Here is a 21,006-nt window from a genome sequence, read left to right on the forward strand (position 1 = left end):
TTGGGAGGGAATATCCAAGTGGTGTGCAAGTCCTCAAACCTATTCATCAATTCCATTGCCCCTATTACCCGCAGCTTATCTGGTGATTTATGCTTCTGCTAATGCTGTGGTGCTCGCTGGTCATGTGCCTATATTAGTGTGAAATCTTAGATACTGTTGGAAAATAGAAAAACTGTTGACAAAAACGCTACTGATAGAAACAAGGTTGCTTACACTTAGTTACCAGAGAACAAACCGACGATGAGCAAGACAAAAACCCCTGTGTGAATTATATTTTATTTAAGCAATGCTGTACGAGACACCCACACAACCGCTGAAGAGGGATGACTCAAAGACCATCTTATTGCATTTTCATGATTAATGCTCATGACAAAAAAAATTATGACTGTCTCGTACCTAAATATTACATTCTAATCCCTTTTTGGAGCACTCCATCCTTGCAGGAAATACTAAAATCGGGAAATCTGGAAAAAACGTTCAGATTACAGAGGGTACTTTCAAGCTAGAGATTCATAAATTGCTGCGCCATCAAATGAATCCAAATTAGATATTTGTAAAAATGACTTTTCTAACTTTAGTCAGAGTTGGAGTCCAATGGGTATAAAAAAAAAGGTAACAGAGATTTACAAAAACATCTTTACGAACAAATGAATCCCACAAATGTATTTTTAATTCTTTTCATTCAATAAACTGTTAACATATATGGATGAGACTTGGCTGTAATGGAGTAACTAATCATGGAATATATGGTATTGATTGCAACAAGGCATATAAAAGAAACCATCTTTGAATCCATATATGAGATTATTCCAAAATATTTCAGCTATTTTTTTCACCAATCCACATTTATACATTTCTAAAATACATAAAACAGTTCCAAAATGTCAAATCTGGATGATTTGCCTTTTATCGTACCAATTATGCAAGTCTTGGGAAACATTTTTTGGGGGAAGGACAAAGAAAATACACCAAGAGATTGTACTGGAAGGAATCTTTGGGACTACTGGAGTTAATGCTCATGCAACATGCTTAACTTTGGAAGAGCTTTCCTTTTTACAATTTGACTTGCACAGACGAAAAGCAATATGCTTTGGAGAACAAATTCTAGCAGTTCAGAGTGGTATTGAGACAGCAACAACCACATGACTTGTGAGCTATCAATTAAATAATGAGGTATAATCAAGACACAAACCACATTTTAAATCCTGGCACAACTGGGTCTATCTTGCTCAGTATACTATTCAACAGTGGCTCTCAAAGAGAGCTTTACAATGACAGCAATAAATCTAGACGGGGAAGGAAAAGTAAGAACGTTTGAACACTGAACTTCTACGTTCAGACCTGTGTATACTTTTTGATGCAACGGACACACACTGTTTGATGGAGTGGAAGCAAAAAATGTAAAATGACAAGTGAAGACAAGATGTCAGGTGGGTAGCAGACCCACTGGTGAGCTATTCAGAGGAGTATATTTTTTTAGCCCTCTTCTACATGAAGAATCGTATTGTTCTGCATGAAGCTAATTAAGTGGTCTTCCACTTGAAGATGTATTTGTTCCTTTCGTACATTCTTTTATCAGGTACAGTGCTCCACTGTCTTTTGGTTAGGGATGCCCTATAAAAATACCATATACATCCAGAGTGTGCAATTCCAATGCCAAATAAAATGGAGGGCAAGTAGGCAACTTATGCTTTATTAACACCAACATACACACACATATATAAAACGTACGTCAATGGCTTAACACTTTTTAGATAACTAGTTTTTTTAAATAAAAGAATATGAAGGAATAGTGAAGTTGGTGTAAGAATGATTAAGTAGCAGTATGATAGCAGTGATTAGACCAGGTTCGTGGGCAACGGACAGGGAGAGTTGCTAGGCTTTCATCTCTGTAACACTGGCAGAAGCTGATCAACAGAATCAAAACTGAAGTATAGTAGGAGACTCTGCTTTGTGGTTTTCAAACAAAATGCTGATTTTCAGAGAAAATAGTTTGGCCCTTTACTGTGCTGTACAGGGTAACTGTCTGAATTAAACATACTTAAGTCATATTGTACAGTGCTTTTCGGGTTTGCTATTTAGACACTGTCAATGTTTCTATTGTGACAATTGGTACAATATATGTGCATGATTGTGTGCAGTTACCATGAGCTTTCCCACACAAGCAATGACACTTTTGAACCTTTTTATTGTGTTTTGTAGTCATGATTTTGTACCATTACCACACTTTAGAGCCTTTTTAATTTATCTCTCAATATGACAGAAGTATAGTGAGCCCGGATAAGTTGATTAACTTTTAATAAACTTGTAAAGTTATTTTTATATTTAAATGTGGTCTCTCAGGACCTTTTGTGATTATCGTAATGTTTCTATCAAAGGTTTATAATTTTTTATGGTTACTCTTCTCAAAATATAACAAGATTGTTCTGAATGTGGTTGATAAAAAATAAAAAAAAACATGATTATTTCCGATAATAAATGTGGGGACAGGGGAATATTCAAACTCCACACAGAATAATTGTGAACACTCTACGTCAGGATGATTGCCACTTCATGATGGAAATGATTTAATGATACACTGATCTACTTCCAAAACACACAACTTGGTGGTAGTGGTTGTAATAAATGGCAAATTCACCAGAAACACAACACATAATACATTATCAAAATATAATAGAGATGTGAGGGTACTGAAATTTTAAACTATGTCTTAGTATTGGTAAGAAATATAAACCACCAGGACGCTCATCAATGTGTCCAACTTAAACTGAAAATGGGCTGTAAATTCCAATAGTCGCATTGGAATTGGAGGACATTGTAAATGCCAAGCAACTACTTTAAAAGGAATGGTCCTGCATATTAGGAGTCTTTTTGTAATCTAGATCATGTGTTCACTGCACCTCAGTGTTTAAACTCCACTAAGGGTTTGGGGTGTGCACTTTGCAAACTTAGTACGTACCACTGGAAAGAACAATCTTCTGAAAGTAACATGTTGTTATTAAATGTTTGGAGGCTGAAGGTGCAACATCTGGCAAGCTATAGTGTAGCTTTCGAATGTTCATACGTTGGGTAAGCTAATCATTTGTGTCTCTTGAGATCTCCTCTCCGCATTTAGGTCAGCATTACATGTGTATTACGTTTTAAAGTAGACCTACTTTGTCAGTTTCCCAAAATAATTCTATATTTTATAAACGTACATGAACATTTTTATAATATTAAAAAACATGCCAGTGTGTATTACCAACAACTATGAGTAAACATGGGAGGAAAGGCCACGCTGCGCTTTCAACACTTTTAAAACTGGAAAATATGTAAATGGCGTGCCGAAAAAATGTAATGTGTCATTGTGTAATGTAACTGGTGCTCATGTGAAGAGCTCCAATCACAGAATATTAGTAACCACCCTTGATTTGTACTTGGGAGCCCACACATCAAAAGATTTTATAAGGCTTGGCCACATCACGCCCCTTTTGCAAGAGATGCTAGGTCAGTTTCATAAACTCAAAATTGACCAATGTCCCGGTTGGGCAATATTAATTCCTTTAGGTAGTCAAGGTGTATGTGTGTGTGTATGTATGTGTGTAATATATATATATATATATATATATATATATATATATATATAGGCGAATGGTCATAAACAGCGCTTCCACCTACTATATATATTACATTTTGTACTGCTCACTTACTTGTGCCATGAATATACTCACTTTCGATGTGAAGCACTAATCTCAATTGTTATACCAAAATAAAGCTTTTTGTGTACATTTTATACCTTCACAAACAACTACAGGGAAAAAAAATAGCTAAATTCAGAAGGGCTATAAATTGTATTAGGAAATAGGGTAGAATGATATAATTTAAAAAAGGGAGAAACAGAAAAACAAACATTGGCTGTTGGAGCAGAAGGTCTGGACAAGCCATTATTGTCCCTATGCAATCCACGGTCTCAAATAGAACTCTCACAGTTCAATTGGTCTAATTCTTAATAAATATTCTACGACTGAACAGAATCACATTAAACCTCAGATAATTAAATGAATGTTACATGTCAATCAAAGATAGTATTATATAATGATAATAGACATGATGCTATAAGTTGCTTCATTGTCCATGGCCCATCTATTGATTTTAGGATTTAGATGTTCTACTTTTGTAGCGGCTGGAATGAGTGGCATTCTTCTTGTGAAGGACCAGCAAGAGACATATAATGTCATTGCAAATAAGAGGAAACATGATTTCTTCATACATCTCAAACCAGGCATTTATTTGATGGCATTGTATCTACTTACGCAACTGAAAATGAAATTTTATTACTAATGTAAGCCTTGTTGGCATAGAAAAATAAAATAATGTAATCAAATGTTTAACATCCACATAGTGTACAATGACATGTTTTTCAAAGTTTAAGGAAAAAAACAAGTTAAACCTTTAAGACAAATATCAGGATTACTTCAGTGATGTGAAGCAAATTACAGCTCTATGAGATGGGAATCTTGTATTCAGATCCACTACATATCTGCTAAGAGTGAGAGGTCTGTCTTCAGTCAGGTTCAGACTCAACTGCAGGAGGTATTGTAGTCCGTTAGATATCAATGGGAAAAGAATACACTCCAAGTTGACAGAATGCCACAGCATATGTTCAAATCTCCAAAACATGGTCCACCAGAACCCTCGGTGTTATCAGGCAATCTAGTTATTCTGAGACCCTGTGGTACATGCAGACATCCATTAACACAGTCTCCTTCATGAACAACGACCTGCATACTGTGTAACCATCATTATTTGATTGGTCCTATACCTTAACATCTTAAGAAAGCCTTTCCTGACACTTGTTGGTCCCTTATTTGGAATTCATTGATAACAGAAACAGCTTAACGGACCAGAATCATACTGAAGTCTACTTTAAATATTGCAGCTAACACTTGAAATTTATTCTTCTTCATAACTGTCTAACCCAAAGTATGTCTACCCCATTTGCCCATTGTCCTAACAGTTTTTTTACTATCCCCACTTTCGAGATTCATGTTCTGTTATCGGAAATGCTTAATTTGAGCAGGTGACTGCAGGTGAGGCCCCCAGCACACTTTTTTGGTAATCGTATTTTCAATTATTAGACTTTGAATCAGAACAAGAGTAAGGAGCCAGAAAAGGGGGGAGAGAAAGATGAAAAATAGCTATGAAGGGAGAAATCAGTGCTAAGACAGATCCTGGAGGATTGAGATAAAGGAGTAGGGAGAGTATGTTGATGGAAGAGGCCTGAGGTGAAATCAAGACTATACAGTCTTGGTATTCAGCAATCCGGACAACTTACAGTAATACTACAGGCTTCTGACCAAAGGTTGTCCTCTGCAGATATGCTTTTACAAATGAAACATTGGTGATCAGATAAAGGTTCAATAGCAGATCACTGAGGGGCTTTAGCGCCTCCAACAAAACACAAGTGGCAGCCAATTAAAGGATGGAGGATATTTCTCTCAAGTCGCTGGATTCCTGTTTGTAACAAGGTTCCTTACATTTTTGGCTTCGGAAACAATATATTTACATTCAGGGGCAGCACCACTTTAGGAACGCTCCTTTTCCTGCGAAATAGCTTTATAATATTGCTCTATACCTTTGATCAGTAAGTGTTCTAAAAGAATGCCAATAAAGCAATTTCATACACATTGTTAGATGTTGACAGTTTTAGTAATGTCAAATGATGTAGTAATGTCAAATGATAAAACGTATGTATCAAAATGAAAGAATACAGAAAATAAAGTATTAGTAATTGTGATAGTAAAGACTTGAGTTTATCTCAGTACCTTGTGACATTCATTCTATGCATATTTTCCATTACAGATACATTCTGTGTTCTGAACAATAAATTATTTTAAAAAATACAAGGAAAATAGGATACGTAACATTTGGCAAAAAAAAAAGGTAAAACAATGAAGTTTCATTTTAAAATAATATTAAAACTCTCTCATTAAACTGTCATAACATAAATATTAAAATCCATTATATTATTTTCACTTACACAAAAAATGATAGGATTGCTGACATAGAACTCACAAGACAGTAAATGAGCTACAACTTACATCCATGAAGTGTACATGTTATTTACAAAACAATCTATAATTCAAAAGTGTAATATGTAGCCATTCCATTTTGCACATAACTGCAGGTTTTTAGGTATTTTAATGAAGAAAGCCAATATAGTTGATGTGCAAGCTCGGGCTTGGTTTTGTTCACCAGTGTCATATTTCCATTTGTAAGCTTCCCCATGCAATTACACTCCATGCATCCATTTGTAATCCACACTTGATACAAACGATAGACCCACGACCGCAAGGACAAGCACAGATAACCATTATGACGTCAGGATTTTGGATATAGAAACAGAAGGAAACAAAAACTTCACCAGAGAAATAATACAGGCTGTACAGACACAATCTAACACCCACATCAGTGGTATACATGTAACACAACAAACTGGAGGGGAGCAGGCAAGAGTACAAAACGCTAATTCTGGAAAATATGGCCCACACTGGCACACGTCACATATTTGAATGAAGCCAGTTGTCACGCCCTCACGAAGAGAATATTGCTTACAGGTGGATGCAAAACCCATGGCTCAAAAAATAACAGTTAAGACACCTTATAAGAATATAGAAACAAAAGAGTAAGTACAAAAAGTAATTCTAAAGACAGAAATCTTGAATATAGATTTATGTGCAGTTTTTTGCTTAGCTGAAAACCAAAAATAATGAAACATATTTAACTTCCTCGCTCCAAAATGAAAATTAATATTCTTTATGGGTTTCAGATAATTCTGAGTTTGCTAAAGATAATCTTCTCTGAACATATCGTGCTTATATTTAAATACCTTCTCCAAAACATGTCAGCAATTGTTGTTAAATGACATAAGGACATTTTATTCTTTATTTATGTGCCAGAGTTTAGCAGGTGTTAATAGAATTGTGGTGCAAAAAGAAGCAGCAGGAGGGTATCTTGGCCATTTAGAATAACTCAGAAAACAAGGAATGAAAGAAAGAAAATGAGTTTGCTCGTAAAAGGTGCAATATTTCCAACACTGGTACATAAACAGTTACAGAGTGTCATTAAACCGCTAGTCACATGCACATTCCTAATAAACCATTCTCATGCACTTCATGGCCTAATTAAGGCAAACGTGCTTGTCTACATAAGTGGATTTTCAAATAAATATATTTGTTAAGAAAATAGGTTGCACAGTTGCTATTTTAGCAACATTTGGCTGTATTTTGTAAGGATTTTTGTTTTATTAAAAAATTACATTTTGTTGTACCCTATAAGTAAGAGAGGTTTATGTAACAAGAACTTCCTATGTACAGTGCAAAGAATATTCTCCACAGCAAAATGACAATTCATAGAAAAGTAATTTATAACAGGGTCATAGCCTTGTCAAACACATTTCAAAATGAAAAAATATTGTCAAAATGAAATATTAAACATTTAAAAACATGTGGTCAAAAATGATTGCACCTTTATTATGTGGTTTTCAGGCCTAGTTAGTGCTCCTTGTAGTTTGAATTAGGGTGGTTGTGTAGTGTAGCTGGGAAAGACCTAGTAAACATTTCAGGGTTAACCAGATTTTCACGCAACAGGAACACATTACACTCCCATGTGATAATTTAAGCACAGGGTGTTGTAAACAAAAAATGGAAACAACAGTTCTAGAGAAGCAGGCGGGCTTCGGGTTATACATTTTCATCACATTATTATGTTTTCCTAACATTTATTGTCACTTAATGTAGTTTTATAATCCTGCTGTGATTAATGGTAGCAGGCTGTTGGATCTACTATTATTTTAGTGCCTGATGAAAGCAAACGTCTTGGTTACAGACCAAACTGATATTCTATACTCAAAGCCAACACTAACCATTTATGGAGAAAAAAGTATTTTGGGCGATACTTTACTGGGCTGATAAATCTGGGTACTCCTTGAAGAAAATCGTGGGCCTGCAGCGACACTTGCAGTTCATATAGCCAATGGACACCATTAGTGCAACACACAAGCCACGAAAACTGAAATTTGGAGGTTCTGCAAAAATACTGTGGAGTAGCAACGGCGAGAACTGTACAAAACCTGCTTTTAACATAATATAACAGAAAGGCACCATTGATATCGTTCTCATTTTGGAATACTGTAAAAAATGCTACATATGGCACATAACACATTTGTACATACATACATTTAATTTATAAAACATTTTCTGTCTAATCCTTAACAGTTAAAATAAAATAAATTGTTTAATTTAAGAAGGGATACTTAATTATATAAAATAAAGTTTTACAGGTGTATCTATGTTTATGTTCTATACAGCTATAGGGTCTTGATTAGCCATTACACTCGAGAGCCTTGCTTGCAATTCTTCCTGTGTAGAGAAACGACTTGTTGGGTTAGTCCTGCTTTCAGTCAACCGGTATGCAGTGGCGGAATCTAAGCTGGTTGCCAAGGGGTTTTGTACACTCAGGAATGGTGTATCTTCACCTATTCGCTCATCTTCTGTTTCACTGTCAGAGCTACAACTCTGAGAGCTTGTGTCAGTGTCCATTTCCAGTCGATTGGATATGTGACCATTGGGCTTTGTTCTTTTTGATCTCCTGCTGTTGACTAGTTTCTTTGTAGGCTCCTGTACTGGCTCATATTCCTGTGTGGTTTCATACTCTTCATCCTCCACTATCCTCAAAGGACTTGGTGGAAGACTTCCACTGTCATGGACAGGATTGTGGTGGTGATAGGTCTGTAACTGCTGGGTATAGTAATGATCGTATCTCTTATCCCGTATTCGAGGGGGTGAGACAAGAAGTAGAGGCCTCTCTTCTTCCATGAATGGACTGATGGCCACTGAAGGGGCTGAAACTGTTAAGCTGGATACCGGTGGAGATATTTCTGAATTAGGGGATCTTGGAGAACATGGTGTTTGGTAGTCCACCGGTGACATTCTAGCAGGGGTGGTCATGGCTGAGACATACCTAAAGGAGAGAAAAACAAAAACATTAAAAACCTACAAAGAAAGAGCCTACAGTGGTAGATCAAAACATGAGCATGATCCGAATGTATATCCTCGCACTTGAAATCCTAACTGATGTTTTTTCCACATATGCTTTCTTACATGTAAAACTGCACACGCCTCCAATTTCCAAAGACTATTGACAGTTCTAAAATGATGCATTTAAAAACAAAGAACGCACACAGTCATAGATAACTTTAATGCTTAATATCTTTGGGCAGAGTTTCATAAAATCTTTAATTAAATGATTCATTTTGTGAGCAAATGAATAAAACAACAGATAATATAGTTTTACAGTTCATTAGTACTAGGAGATATTTTGCGAATTTTGTAACCTGCTTTTCAACCCACCAACACCTGCCCCAATAATGTCAACAAACTAGGAATACTTTTAGAGAAAATGTTGTCACCAACTGTATTTAATAAACTTTAATGCAGTGGTCCCCAAACGTTTTCGTCGGTAGCCCCCGATTCTTTTACTTTTAAAAAAACTAATCGCGGGTGGAGGGATGTAGGCCCGGTCTCCTTGAAAATAACTGGAATTAAGCAGATGAAGGTGTTATAATGACAGATGTATTCCTATCCACTGCGGAGCCCCATGCAGTGTCGAAGACTGAGTGGAGGGACATGGGGATCTCGGAAAAGTGAACTGTTACTGCAATGTGATGTGATATGATGCTCTTTAAAAAGGTGTGTCTTTAGCTCGTTCCTGAGCAGGGTTTGTGAAGCCTGCGTCCGCCATCTATTTTTTTCTTGTTTGCATATTATTGCCTCTAGTCTGAAGGTACTAGGTAAACCCTTGTCTGGCTTGCTCCCTTTTAACTCTGTCCTCTCTATGAGTGCGTTTTGTATGCATCTCCTCTCTACTCCTTCCTAAATTATGACTATGCGTTCTCATGCATGCTGTCCACCTCATGCCTCCTGTCTGACTGTTCTTGTCTCCAATCTGAGTGCTCTATCCTCCTGTGTCCTCGCACCTCCTTGTCTGTACTTGCATCTTCTGTGCCCTCATGCCCCGTTTGTGTTCTTGTCCCGTCTTTGTGTTCTTGACACATATTTGTGTTCTTGCCTAGTCTCTGTGTCCTCATGACTCTTCGTTGTGTCCTCATACTGTCTGTGTGTTCCTGTATCTTAACTGTTCCCTCATACCTCCTGTCTGTGTGTTCATGCCTCCTGACTGCGTTCTGGCTCATGTCTGTGTCCTCAGGCCTTTTGCCTGTGTCTTTATGCCTCCTGTGTGCTCATGACTCCTGTCTGTGCCCTCAGGCCTCATGTGTGAACACTCACATCACATGTCACTACAGACAGGCCTTGTCTATTCTGTCTGCTCTCTCCTGCCCCCGGTGTTGAGATTTTGAGCTGCCTGGCTGTGCAACCCCCACAACATTAATCCCCTCCCTCAGTGTCCTGTCCTTCTGTCTTCCATTCTCCAGCCCTTGACCACCAGGCCCTCCGTGTGCGCATCTGACGTCTGTGCCTCCTGTCTGCATGTCTCTGTGCCTGGTGTCTTGGTGTATCAGGACACTTGACACTGCTGCAACAGCATGTTGCCTGTGCTTCTCTCAGCTCCGGGATGACAATAGCCGCACTGCAGTGCCAGCCCCTCCCTGTGCTCCCAGATGCCTCCCTTCCAGGTCTCCACCACAACACACACTGCCTTTACCAATGTTCTTCCAGACACATTTGTTTGGGCACATTTTGTGGACTTTGATTCTTTTGATTTGGGCCTGCCACGTTCCTTTTCATCTGTAACATTAGTTTATGTGCATTTGTTATGTCCTTTGGCTTATGTTTTTTGCACTTTAGTTTCTGACCTTTGACTTTGAGTGTGAACTTGTGCTATTAACCAATGCCATTTGCTTTCGGTCTTCTGCTTCTGGCCTGTGACAGCTACTTATGAATATTTCCATGTGTTTTTATTGATCAGTGTTTCCCAAATGGTGCGTTTGGTGCGCAGCGCCCCTGGCTAGTTTTGCAGGCGCACCTGGGTGCCGCAGCACACAGATTGGGAACCACTGCTCTAATGTACTGTTTTGTATTGGTGTTTGAATAGCACCTTCTTAACACTAGCAAAGCCAGCCTAACATGGCTTCTGAGGGCCCCCTGACTGTGCTATTTATACAGTACTTCATAAACCTGGTGATTTACTAATGCTCTCATTTGCAAATGGTTCCTGGTTGTCCTCCAGAATACATGGATGCAATGGTTTTGTTTGTAGTTTGGGCAACATGAGCCATGCTGAGTGAAGTTAGGAAGGCTTGGCAATGTGTAGACGTGGTTCATTAAATGTCACTGCATGTATTCATATGGTGTTGCAGACAGTTTGAGAAAAGATGGAGCCACGTATGCACATATTTACTATACTTGTGTGGATAGTTTCAAGGACAGAAGCCAATTTTGATGTGCATCAGAGTTCCATTACTGTATGTGGAGTCTACACTGTAGCATCAAAAAGGGCCCAAATTGTTGGAGGCACTGTTGCACCACCAAGGAATTATTAGAGTCCACCCAGAAATGACAGATAATCAGCCCTCTTACAGGCCCCGTTAAGCCAACAGTGGTGTCATAAGGAGCCCATCCAAGAGCATCAATAGGCTAAAGTTATTGGAGTACTGTTAAATCACTAGGAGAGTACGATATAAATTACTAGAAGACCACATCTGCTGCAGGTCCTGTTAAGCTCACAGGGTGCTAACCAAGGAGGGAGTGCTACGTTTAGGGGAAGGAACACCTATATGTACACCACAATACACCACAAAGAAGGTGGAGAACGCCCAAATGACTAGAGGCACACATTGACATAACTAGTGCTACTAGAGTTCCATGTATGAGTAATGGTGCCCAAATCGAGAGGAGTCCCTGTTAAGCCACCAAGGAGAGTACAGTGGAGTCTACTGGAGAAAACAGTGAAGGAGATCAACACAGCTGAAGGTAATGCTAGTTCACTGATGGAGTACTATAAGAACTCGCTCTAGGATTGACAGAGGCTATCTCCTTGGATGCACAACATACACAGTTATTATACCGTCCACTTTAGCAGCAATGTTCTCTCTAATTTCTTTCGTCTGTGTGCCGCAGTGTGACGTCTCTGTGCACTGCAGCCATATTGCGCTATATGCGCCAGGAATCTGCCTCCTTCGGTGATACAGCTTTTACCTGGAGAGGCACAGCTATGCAAGCTTCGACCTTCACAGTGAGGATTCAGCTGGATATTATTCTTTACAATACCTCACATCAAACAAATAGCGCAAGTGGCATAAAAAAATGCCCAAAACTCTTTCAAATTAAAAATAGGTTATGTTGTTAATAGTTGCATTTCAGTTTATTTGTAGTACAACTTATGACAGCACAGCGAATTGAGGATGGCAGGCTTTGACACTATAGGAATTGGGCAGCAGACTACCACAACCCTAAAACATAACATCTGACTGTTTAATTGCACCAAATATGTAGCATCAAACTGTAACCCCAATAGCCGTTCTTTAAAATCACAACAGGTTCCTGAGATCTTACCACAGCAATAGAGTATGTAGTGCACCACAAATGTACTTTCCCACCATCAGTATCTAGAGGAAACGTTTGAACTTGTCTCCCTGACCCTATGTGCATATGTCGTCTACGCTATAGACGACATTATGGTACCACTCTCGACAGTGCCCATTCAAAGGAAGTCCTTACAGTATTGCACATATGCAGCAGTACTTTTAGTGGACTAAAACTGGTGAGGAGTCTCTTAAAGGGGTATGGCAAAAGAAGTGTAACTAAGCATCTGTTTCAAGATCATATGGCTGAAAATATGTGACCAGCATTTGGATTCCTTTGGGACTTTTTTGTTGCTACATCCATGCATAACACAACAATGGATCTGCTCCAAAAAACAGCCAGACCTATTGGCTTTGCCAATGTGTTTTAGCCGTAACACACAAATTAGTGATAATGATTTTGTTGAGATACTGTGAATTGAAAATGCCTACTCTTCACACCACGTTTCACTGCAGCTTCTCACTGTTAGACACAAACATCCTTTTTCTCCCTCAGCTTTCTGAAATACTCAATATGCATCTCTCACAGGTCATCTCTTTCCTTTTGTGCACCATTTGTTCACTCTCCGTTGAACATACTATATTTCACCTCCTCTACTTCAACACTCCCAATACTCACAGACACACAATTACCCATCCACTCACCTGCTGCTAGCACTGCATTTTATTTCTCTTTGATAACGTCTTATTTAGAAAGTTGTGTAACTCTTGCACCCATTTTTCCACAGGTACAGTTAGCTTATATATGACCATCGCTCTCTGTGGTTTGTAGAGAGGCCAGAATTGGAAGTGCATGTAGTCTGAACAACTTTAGGACTCACTGACAGGCACGGTGAGAAATTGGCACTGCATCCTGCCTTAAGTTAAGAACTTTCAGTCATGTCCCATCACAGTCACACACCCACCTTTCTACTCAGTAACACACATGAATGTGACTCAGTTCACGGTATGCACTGTACAAAAGTCACATACATTACATAAAAAAATGCAAATGCACAACATTTGTACAACATCCTCTCAGGTAATGCACAATGAAATCATACATGAAGCATTGATGCATCAAAGCATATTATGTTTAAAATGGACTGGTAATGGAATGACTAAGAATGTGTGTGGTGTGTATTTCCAAATCACGTTGATTTATTATTGTATTTACTATACAGTTATTATTAATAGTGTTACATTTATAAAAGCAAACTGTGCTTGTAAAGGAAACAAAAGTAAAACTTTCTTTTTGGCAGAAGGGAAACTTGCATGAACTAAGAAGAGGTAGGCAAATGTTTCCCATCTGATCAGACAGTGGTGCTGCAGTTACACATAATGTTATTGTAGTCTGTGCAAGATCCTGAGCAAATGCACTCCCCTGTCAAAAAAAACAATCCTCCATTATTGCTAGCACTGGCACGCAGTTTAGGTTTATGCATAGTTTGGAAATATAAGGTAATAGCCAGTAGCTGAGCCATGGTTCTGGAACAAGCGAGTCAAACAGCCCCTTTAACTGCAGTTGGGATAGGAAAATATAAAAATGCACATCGTTTAATTGACCCTGGTGACACTGCACCTGCTGCACCAGTAATAACATCAGCCCATGCACAGTACATGGAAACAGTGAGCTGGTGCCTCTAAAAGAAAATGCTACAATTAGTGTTGTGCAGATGCATGACTCCCATTGATGCAGCAGGTGTTGTGCCACCAGGGCCCATTGAAAGCTGATTAGTACTATATGTCAGAGTTCAAACACCCGCTTAGTGACTGATTTGTACAAAGTGAAACCAGAAATCCCGGGATTAATGATCCCGGCTTTCCCGCATAACCAAATTATGTGACCTTAGACAAGTATTTTTTGGGAGCAATATGCCATGTTCTTCATTATCGTATATGAAAGCACCTTCATATAGGTGTGTCTAGCATAAGAGGCGTACACATTGAATTAGATTTAACAGGCTATAATGTCGCTCTCTCTATAAGAAAAAAGGCCACATACAGGGTGGTGCACATGACAACTTAGTTACCTCAGTACACAAATGGCATTCTTACAGGGCCTGGGGGGGAGGGGGGGGGAGCGGGGGCGGGGGCAATCGGGAGGAGGAACGGTTCTAGGGTCATGCTTAAAAACACTTTTAACTTCCAGTCATGCCCTTGGACACCGAACAATGGCAGTTAGCCCAAGGCCGTAATTTTTTTTTTATACATTACTCAGAGACGCTACTGCACATGTCCCTGTAGCCGCTGCTCATATCACCAAAACTAATGCAGCAAGTGGCATGTAAGGGCTCCACTTGCTGCGCACCTTGTGACCCTTTGCGCTCCCCACCGCCCCCCACCCCCGCATTGCCTTTCCACAGTGACGTGCTTCTCTACACTAGAATGCCTCGGCTTCTCCCTGTGGTTCTCCAGCACGAAAGTTACCTTTTTTCCGTGCCTCTTGCATTTGTAAAAGCAGCTGAAAAAAGGTCTTTTGCGAGATTTGTGAAGTGTGCGCACTTCATAATCGAGTTTGCGCACTTGAGAAAGTTAGGGTGTGCAGGCGCGTGCACATTAGAGGGGACACCAGGTTTAGCAGCATTAGTGGCGAATATATAATTATTTACACCGGCTACAGTGTACTGGCCCAGAAAGGGAGGTGAAGTACACCAGGGAGTTGAGGTAGTCTTCCTCACTGTGTTCCTGTTGTAGAATTTCATTTCTGAAGAGGACAGGAATAGGGAGAGGGTTCAAGGAGGGAAAGATAGGTGATGATGGGGCAATGGGTTTTGGCCAAGGCTCTTTCAGGCTTCAAAAAGGCCTTACCAGGGATATCTGCTCGGAAAGTAGCCCTTAAGCTTTCCACCCTTTATTTCAATACCAGGTCTCAATACCTCTCGCCCCAAGAGGGAAGATTGACAAGGGGATCTGTCGGGAAAGGAAATGGGGCAGAGACCAACTGTATGGCTTCATTAAACAAGGAGGAGATTAGGACAAACCCTATATTCTAGAATGAAAACAGGGAGAGAACATAAACAGTGACCACAAACCACAACAGATGTATACATTACAACTGAGATCAGCTCCACAATTTAAATGCACGAGTGTTAAGGACCATCTTTCAACTACTCCAAAAAACCACGCCTATAGCCAGGCATGTAGTTTTAGAGAGGCACTACTCTCAACTATGACCAAACATTAAAGCTGTGCACTACAGGCGCATTCTTTCGCAAATACTTGTAGAAAAAAGGCACACTATGCAAGGTTTTAAAGCCCATAGTGCCTTTTGGAGCTTTTTGTTATGTGTGTGATTCGTTATACTACTAAACATCAACCCCCTGAGCACCTTGGTACAAAAATATTAAGGCTAGACTATTGAAAGATAAGTGAATACAGTAAAGGATATATTTACTACTCCTAACCCCACATCTACATACTTTGAACATACAAATATTGCATAACTTCACATTTATTATGGAGTATTTTGAGTTTGCTATTGTCCTCAATCTTCTATGGCATCGATATTCTGGTTTTGATACTCAGGGTGCACATTTTGTGATTCTATGTGAAGGGATAAGTAGATTTTAAGGTGCATATTAAAGCACATTCAGTTAACTTTCTGCAAGAAGGCTGTGAAGTTTTAAAGTTTTCTGACTCCCAACTTTGTGTATTTTCTAAATTGTACAAGCGTTCTGAAATGCAAAGCATATGTTTTTTTTTTAATAGGCATCAGCTCAAACAACTCACTTCCACACTTCTGCTTGCGGGAGGCTATCCTACATGGGATATTCTGCCTCAGGAAATCATCATACCAGCTCTGTGATAACCTGTCTCTGACGCTGTTTGCATGGTACATCCTATTGGGATGCTATAGAGTCCTCTATTTCACCAACTATGAGCATTCTTCTCCCTTTCACATGCAGTAGACTCTTTGCATAGAATCCTTAATATTTCACCCTCTATCAGGGGTGTAGATTTTTATCAAATATCTACTTGTCCATGCGAAAAGTTGCTTCCTAAATTTACTTGTCCTGTAAAACAGTCTTATTATGCCTTTGGTGCCATATAGTGGGGCGACAGATTATGGCAGCAATCTCATTATGTAAGAGCTCTGATAATAGCCTTTCATTATTCCAGAGCTAATACTATAGTAGGGCCTAAATAGTAACAATTTCAAGCCCTACTATAGCAATTTCCTAATTTTGCCACCTTTCCGCAGCTCTACGTACTGGGGCTGGAGGAATCAGTAAGCAATAGTTCCAGGGCTGGAATGGCTTTGAGTTTCTGCAAACCTACTAACTTGCATATTTGAAGGATTTTCGCCCGCTCTTCTCTAACCTTTTCCCATACTGAGAAAGGCTGGAAATTTACTCCTGACAATGGCAGAAGTAGAAGTTCTTACAGGGCTTAGAGAAAAGTGGTTGGAGGGAAAGTAAACTTGTAAACGCTCAATAGATTTCCGCATGAGCACATCTACTCAAACATATTTGCTCATGCTAAAAAACAGTTCACAAATATTTTCTAGGAGTGTGATTTCCTGGTCTACTTCTGTAATTTTTTGTCAATTTATGAAAGCCACTAATGCAAATACATATACCATAGGTGCACTTTTGTGACTTTTTTAAAGAAGAAGTGGGCCCACAATTAGGTCTGGCATTTGGAAAGACATTTTGATTTGATTAAAATTCTATTTATTTCTCCCTGTAGTCATCTGTCAGCTGGCTTTACTGTGAGTGACAGCATTCTGCTCTTTTATAAGGAGCCTATTGGAACACAAAGTAGTTTTGTTCAGTGCCAGGAATCACTGTGGCACTGTGTGCTTTTTGAACTCTCAACACTTTTTTTTGCCAATGCTTGTTATGATGGTGAGGGCCTGGCAGTTCCTATTACAATAAAGTGTTACAAAAGTCATGTCAAAACAAGACCCACATTGACAAAAAAAACCAAAAAAATGATGACCAATGTCTGATCGGTTGGCTTTGCAAGTGATTGTTTATTTTCATGTTACCCATAATCTTGTTGAAAATGGTTACTGATTTTCCATTATGCATATGTTTTGTAAATACTAGCATGCATCAACACATCTTACTAAATGCTGTTTCAAAGAAATATTACCCAAAGTTTCACTGTAATTTAGCAAAACCATTTTTTCAACTTGCATTTTTTCCTTAACATTTTATTTTGAAAACAAAGAATCATTACTCTTGCTAACAAGCTTCCGCAAACATTTGCATCTTATCACAGAGCATTATGGAAGCATTATATGCAGGCTCCTATTATTAAACTTTTCAAACTTGTTTACACATTCCTTTACTGGAACCACTGTCAGTAGTGCAGTGTGACCTTACAACTTTGTTTAGAGCACTCACCCTAATAATAAAGGCTTTGCATTAATGAACCAAAAATACAAGCTAGAACAACATTAACATAAGGACACAAATATTACCTCAACTGCAGACTGTTCCTTCCCCTGTAAATTGGCAGCCAAAGGGTTTGTGCTGCAGGGGGTTGGGCCTACTTGCCCAAAGGACAATATAAACATGAAAACTTGTTGTCCTTGACCCCCAAACAATACGTCTTGGGTGTCAGGCTTTAGGAATTCCAAATCCCTGCTCTATGTGCCTAACAGTGCTTGAACAAGCATGCTTTTTGTATGAGTGGCAAATGTAGAAAGCATGGAAGCCTGCCACGTGTACAAGAAATTAAGAATATTTACTTGCTGAGGGATTGTTCAGCATTACTACGGGTGCAGATAAAATTCAAGATTCATGTTATGAAACAGTTAAGAGGCTGCCTTATTTATATGAACACTAGAAAGCTAATTCACCTCCATAATAGAACTTGAACTTCTTAGCATGTAAACTGTACTTTCCAGTGACTATACCAGTATATGTAGACATGGCTGACATACTTTAAAAGGGAAGTTGTTTCCACTTCTTTCAAAGAGCATGTATTAACAAATAACAAAGTGGTGTCATTAGGCCATTTGTAAAAACAATGTTGATCAAGTAACTATGGTTAGTCCTGAATAGGACTTCAAAGACTACTATGCAATGTGCTTTTGGATCTTACAATCACCTTTTCATACTTGAGCCTGCATTTTACTTTCTTTTTTCTCTCCTAACCTAATAATCTTGGCCCCACTGCCTCTCTCATCCTTTTCACCACAACCACTTTCTATTTTCTGCTGCATCTGTCTAGATTCCCCTTCCTGTCTAGCCTGTTTCTTCCTTGCTGTTTCTGTTTACTCTCCTCTATTTATCAACTTACCATCTTGAGCTCTATTCTCCATAGACCAGGTTTGGAAACTGAAACTTCCTCCTAGCTGGGCATTGCTATGAGCAGGCACTACCATCTTTCTTTGGCCACTATGCTTTTCGCTGTTCCTCAATCCTGGAAGCCTATCTAGAGGCCTTCTGGAAATTAAGTCCACTATGACCTTCTAACAAATAATTTAATGCAATGTGACTACCAAATCCTTGCAGCTTGTTGGCCATTATTGTTAGACAAGAGATCAGGCTGTATGGATTTGGTGGGTTTTAACTGCCTTAGGGCAGAGCCCCACGGATGTCCACTGCAACACCTTTGCAGTGTGGTGGACTTCAACTAGTTGTCCACAGTACTGGAAAAGAAAATGTTTCTAGTAAAGCATCAGAAACTTCTTTTCCAAAACCAAAGTTGGGAAGTGAGGGAAATGCTTCCCTTGTGTCCTGAGTTTGATTTTTTTTTTGTTGCTTTGCTGTATTGTGTAGCACACTGTGCATGCTGATGTCACAGCAAAACAAAAGTGAAAACAGACCACACCAATGGAATCTGCGTGGATTCATACAGCGTTTCTACGCTCCTCCCAATAACAGCAGTGCCCAAGTTGTGTGGCTGGGCTTTCGTCTGTGTAAGATAAGGTCTCAAATGCAACAATAAAACATCAATATTTTGCCTTGTAAAGTGACCCATTCTGGTCATGTGGGTAGCTGTGGTATTTAGGCCAGGCTTTCGTGCAAGGCCCAAAACAATGCATCTAGAGTAGTCCAAGGTGTGTGGCTTGCGTGGATCACAATACCTTTTCATACCCAGAATGACCTGCAAACACTTTGGCTAAATCATGTTTTACATATATTTCTATGAAGGCTAAATCCGAAATTTATGAGGATCCATAAAAATCATACCAACCAGCGTTCCCACACTTCTCCCAATAAAAATGGTACCTCAAATGTTCACCAAGTATCATGCATTTAGGATATTTATTACATTTGATCTCATAACAGCAAGTTATTTGCTATGCCTCAAGATAAGGCAGAATTTGAAACCAGTAAATACATTTAGAAAGGCAGATTATACTACACAGATCGGAGATTACGATATATATATATATGAAAATAAGAAAATGATAGTCAATGTTGTGCGGAGACGTCTACAGAGGTAAATTATCATTAGAGCTCCCAATTTTATCGTATTTAGTTTTTAAACATTTCCATCTGTATTTATCCATATTTATTTTTTGCCCATTTTTATCTGTATTTATCCATATTTTGTGAATAAAAGAAGCAGTAACTAACAAGTTACTTACCTGCGGTAACAAATGATCTGGTAGAGACATATTCTAGTTGCAGATTCCTTACCTTACAATTTCCCCCAGGCGTCAGTCTGGATCTTGAGATTTTTCCTCAAACAGTACCTCGTTGTTGGCGTCGTGGTTGACAGATATAACGTTGTGAGTCATATATAGGCGCCATCCTCGAGTGCTGACGTCATTTTCTTTTCACGACTTTCCACGCTAGAAGCGCACTGACTCTGGAGTGCCAGAACTAGGGCCCTGAAAGGGAAGTCCCTGCCCCTGGAAATCAGTTTGGGGAGCGGGAAGGATGGGCGGGTCGGTAAGCAATCTGCAACTAGAATATGTCTCTACCAGATAATTATTTACTGAAGGTAAGTTACTTGTTCATTTGATAGAGACTTCTAGTTGCATATTCCTTACCTTAGAATAAATACTTGAGCAATACCAACCCCAGAGGTGGGTCTGCGAACCAAGATCATATTAGGAAGTCCTGCAGGACCGAATGGGCAAAGTACCAATCCTTTTGAACCTGCAGTGTTTGGTGAACATGTGCAAAGACGCCCACGTTGCTGCCTGACAGATGTCCAGGAATAGAACTCTATGTGCTAATGCAGTGGTTGCAGCCATTGCGCTAGTGAAGTAGGCACGCAAACCCTCCAGGGGTTGCTTCTTAGCCAATACGTAGTACATTTTAATGCAGAGAACAAATTATCTAGAAATAGTTCTCTTCTGCACTGCCAGACCTTTCTTCGCACCCACATAACCCACAATGTGCTGATCATCCACCAGGAACTCTTTAGTACGATCAAGATGGAGCGCCAACGCTCTTTGGGTCCAGGCGGTGGAGTATCTCCTCTTCCTTAGAATACTGTGGGAGTGGGTAAAAAGTAGGCAAGGTGATGGATTG

General features: G+C 39.3%; 1 protein-coding gene across 4 annotated transcripts in view; it reads right to left on the reverse strand.

Annotated features, from left to right (window-relative positions):
• Positions 1-257: 257 nt before the first annotated feature.
• NRG1 (neuregulin 1) overlaps positions 258-21,006 on the reverse strand; it is a 1,391,739-nt gene continuing 1,370,990 nt past the window's right edge. For all 4 annotated transcript variants that reach the window (XM_069236759.1, XM_069236756.1, XM_069236750.1 and 1 more), the window contains one exon: positions 258-9,000. In XM_069236759.1, the coding sequence (XP_069092860.1) occupies positions 8,340-9,000 (661 nt within the window). In that variant the 3' untranslated portion in view covers positions 258-8,339. The remainder of the gene's footprint in view (positions 9,001-21,006) is intronic.

This window comes from Pleurodeles waltl, chromosome 1_2 (genome assembly GCF_031143425.1).
Source record: "Pleurodeles waltl isolate 20211129_DDA chromosome 1_2, aPleWal1.hap1.20221129, whole genome shotgun sequence".
In the NCBI taxonomy this organism is placed as follows: Eukaryota; Metazoa; Chordata; class Amphibia; order Caudata; family Salamandridae; genus Pleurodeles; species Pleurodeles waltl.